This window comes from Cannabis sativa, chromosome 7 (assembly GCF_029168945.1).
Source record: "Cannabis sativa cultivar Pink pepper isolate KNU-18-1 chromosome 7, ASM2916894v1, whole genome shotgun sequence".
Taxonomy (NCBI): domain Eukaryota; kingdom Viridiplantae; phylum Streptophyta; class Magnoliopsida; order Rosales; family Cannabaceae; genus Cannabis; species Cannabis sativa.
The window spans coordinates 13,749,154-13,753,254 of NC_083607.1; the positions used below are offsets into that span (position 1 = coordinate 13,749,154).

At 36.6% G+C, this 4,101-nt stretch overlaps 1 protein-coding gene across 1 annotated transcript; it reads left to right on the forward strand.

The window, feature by feature from the left end:
• LOC133039639 (protein FAR1-RELATED SEQUENCE 5-like) lies at window positions 1–2,319 on the forward strand. The gene has a single exon (XM_061118544.1). It carries the CDS (start codon window positions 1–3, stop codon window positions 2,317–2,319), a length of 2,319 nt encoding a protein of 772 aa, XP_060974527.1.
• Window positions 2,320–4,101: the final 1,782 nt, after the last annotated feature.

Sequence of the window (4,101 nt, forward strand, 5' to 3'; positions counted from 1 at the left end):
ATGGAGGCCGAGTCTCAAGCAGAGAACATGAATGAGGAACAAACCTACGAATGGGAAAGCATAACAGCAGAGCTAAACATCACAAAACCAGTGAATGAGATTCAAATATGTGACGTCCTAGGCAAGAGTCTCGACAAACTGGGAAAATGGGAAGCATTCTACGAAATGTATGCGAAACGGATGGGTTTCGGCACAAGAAAAGATGATGTACGACGTTCTCACGGAGTCATCGTAATGCGCAGGTGGGTTTGTTGTTCCGAGGGTTACAAAAGAATCACAATAACGGAAAGACAAAGAAAAAAGAGACCTCATGATGTCACTAGAACCGGATGTCAGGCAGCATTACGTATTTTACTCACACAACCGTCTAACACTTGGAAATGCAAAGAGTTCAGCACAATACACAATCACGACCTCGCTTCATCAAGTGAGGTACAATTTTTGAGATCATACCGAGTAGTGTCCGATGGCTTGCTTGCCCAAGTTAGGTCGATGAACTCAGTTGGAATTAAAACTGCCAACATAATGTCTCATGTTGCTTTGCAAAGTGGAGGTTACGAGAGAATGCCATGTCAACTTCGAGATGTCTACAACAGGGTTGCTGGTGCCAAGCGAGAAGAAAAGATAGAGACGGACTCGGAAGGAGCGTTGGGATTTCTTGATTGTCTCGCAGAGAGGGATCCAAATTTCTTCGTTGTATATCAGGTGGACGAGGAGAATCGATTGGCTAACTTATTTTGGGCAGATGGAAACTCACGAGTCGACTATGTGGCTTTTGGGGATGTACTAGGGTTTGATACCACCTACATGACAAATGAGTACAATAAGCCTCTCACTGTTCTCATTGGCGTAAACCACCATTTCAACACATGCATCTTCGGGTTCGCTCTACTCCTCCACGAGAAGCTTCCATCCTATCGTTGGCTACTTCAAAAATTTCTCGAATGCCATGGAGATAAGAAGCCAAATGTTGTAGTTACTGACCAAGATGTGGCCATGAAACAGGCCATCATGGAACACATGCCTGATGTTACACACCGTCTATGTGCTTGGCATCTCAATACAAATGCTTCCAAAAAGGTTAAAGATCCGATCTTCTTGAAGATATTTAAAGATCTAATGTACAACTACTACGAGGAGGAGGATTTTGAAGCAAGATGGTTAGACGTCGTCGAAACCCAACAACTAACAGATAATGAATGGTGCCAAACAACATTCGACACAAGAAAACAGTGGGCAGAAACTTATTTAAGGGGTTCATTCGTTGCAGGAATGAGAACCACACAACGTTGCGAATCGATCAACTCAGCCCTAAAAAAATTTTTAGAGAAGAATTATTGCTTGCGTGAATTCGTAACAACCATAGATATGACAGTCTCAAAGCTCAGACACAACGAGACTGCAAATGACTTCAAAAGCAGATGCACTCGACCTCACCCACCTAATCCTACATGCTTGACCACGTACTACAACCAATGTGCTGAATTCTACACAAGAACTATGTACCACAAGGTTGCTGAGCAGCTTGATTTAGAGAATAATTATTTTGTCATAAGTCAGGAGCAAGAAGGAGAGTGGCAGATATACACCATTGGAAAGTTTCAGCATCCGGAAGTCCGATACCGAGTTCATTACTGTGAAGGCCAACGAGCACTACACTGTAGCTGCATGCTATATGAAAGTCAGGGGTACCCTTGTAGACATTTATGGGCTACAATGAAAAGATTAAACATCAGAAGAATACCTAATACTCTTCTCATGAAGCGATGGAGCAAATCCGCGAAGACAAATCTCCACCTACATTTTAACCCCCCGGCCCAAGAACAACAACACATTTATGAGATGGCTAGGTTTGGATCTCTCAGCTCATTAACTTATAACTTGACTTTCTATGCAGCAAAAACAGAGGATTCGTACACGCGTGCAAAGGAAGAGATTGAACGGCTAACTCTAATGTTCAAGGAAGAATTTGAGATGAGTTCCAATCCAGAAGGACAGACGCCACAACCTGGAAGATATCGTAACAACCCCAACATTATTAAAGACCCTGAAGTTGTGAGAACAAAGGGTACGGGAAATCCAAGGGAAGGACCGAACGGGGAGCAGATCCCAAGAAACTCAAGACATTGTCGCATTTGTCGCTCATCAGGCCATGATTATCGGCGGTGCCCAAACCGTCAACAGAATACTGGATCTCAGGGGCAACAGTCAGCACACAATCAACCAACAACTGACTCATTCAATGAACACTCCAATGCGTATTTCCCTGAACCGCCTTCCTCCACACAAGAATCATACTATGGTCATTCACATATATAACTAGCTATTTTTAACCGTTGATGTTTTAAGGTTTATGACTCTAGTTATTGCTTCAAAAACTCTACATTTATATACTTCATGTTATGTTTGCCGTGTTTAAGGTATTTATCTCAACAAATCTCAAATTTATAATTAATGAACAAATAAATTATTTTACCCAAGAAAATTCAATCTTATAAGGTCAAAATTTCCATAGTAATTAATTTTTTTTATACACAATAATAAAAATAAAAATAATACACCAACGTAAAACTCAATATATACCAACACATAATTTCATAATTTATAACAAATTATTCTTAACAATGTACTACGAAACAAAAATGAATGTACTCTGTACATGATATTTTGTACTCGGTACGTGATATTTTGTACACTAATTTTACTAAACAGCATGCATAAACAATTAATGTACTCGGTACGTGATATTTTGTACTCAACTACAATTCCAAAATTACATACATGATGTAAAATAAAAAAATAACCCCACTCCGACAACATGGACCCACTGCCTACAGTATATTTGTACAATTAACTGCCACGAACAGTAAAGCTATTGTACTTTTTTTTACTTTAACTGACGTGAACAGTAATTAAATTGTACCTTTTTATTTTTTAATTAAAAATACAAATTTACAACCGGTTACCAAACCTAGAATAACCGGTTGCCAACTTAATTAAATAATTAAAAATTATAACTATTCTAACGTGGGACCTACCTGCCGTACACGGATTCCATTCCGTGTTTTGCACATTTGGGCACAAAATCGGCTGGCTATATAGTTAGTTCCTTATTTGCTCCTTTGTAATAAAGTAGTCATATAAGAGATTAGTTAATTTCAATACGTTTCATGGATATCAATCTTACTATGAAATTCCAACAAACAAATTTTGCATTTATCTGTATATAGTACGTACGCAACTAATCAACCAAAACAAGAATTCTTGAAGTTGCCATTATCATATCATGAAATATTAATTAACAGTTAATTCTTTAATTAGGGTTTAAAATAATGATAGTGTTAGCTAATTGTGTGTCATACTCTGGTCTAGTCTTCTGTATATATGCACTTTGTCTTCGATTAATTGGTTCCGCCACAAAAATAAATAAATAAATAAAATAGTAGCAGGAAGAAAATATGCATCAATAGATGTGACAATTTTGTTGTTGATATCCTATATTTTAAGAAAATAATACAAATATGTTTTTATATATATATAACAAATATATTGCTTGTGTGGCCATGAGATTTTGGAGTAGAATTAAAAGTATCAAAACAACGTCCAGAAGTACTAAATATTACGTACTAAATGAACTTGTGATATAATGATGATGATTATCATGATCAGTTTAATTAATAGGGTTAGTAAAGAGTACTCCAAGCAATGACTAATTGACTTTTTAACTACATATATATTGCAATATTATTAGCGCAATCTATTATAGAAGAGCAATTAATTGTTGACACTTGACATATATATTCATAATTTTGTCTTTTCGCTAGGTGATTAAACTTGCCCCCAACTACTATTAATAAATTAAAAATAAAGAGGGAATTGTAGAATCATAATAAAATTAATTTAATTAATTTTGATAATATTTCTGGGAAAATATTCTTTTACTTTGTGAACACTCTAAAATTCAACTTGACCATGCAACACCTAATGCAGAGGCAGCAATAGGTCACCATTCTATCTCAATAGTACCAAAATATCACTACTCCACGCCTTAATTCCCAAGTTATAATTAAAATGCAAAATGCATGTAATGCAACTAAAATC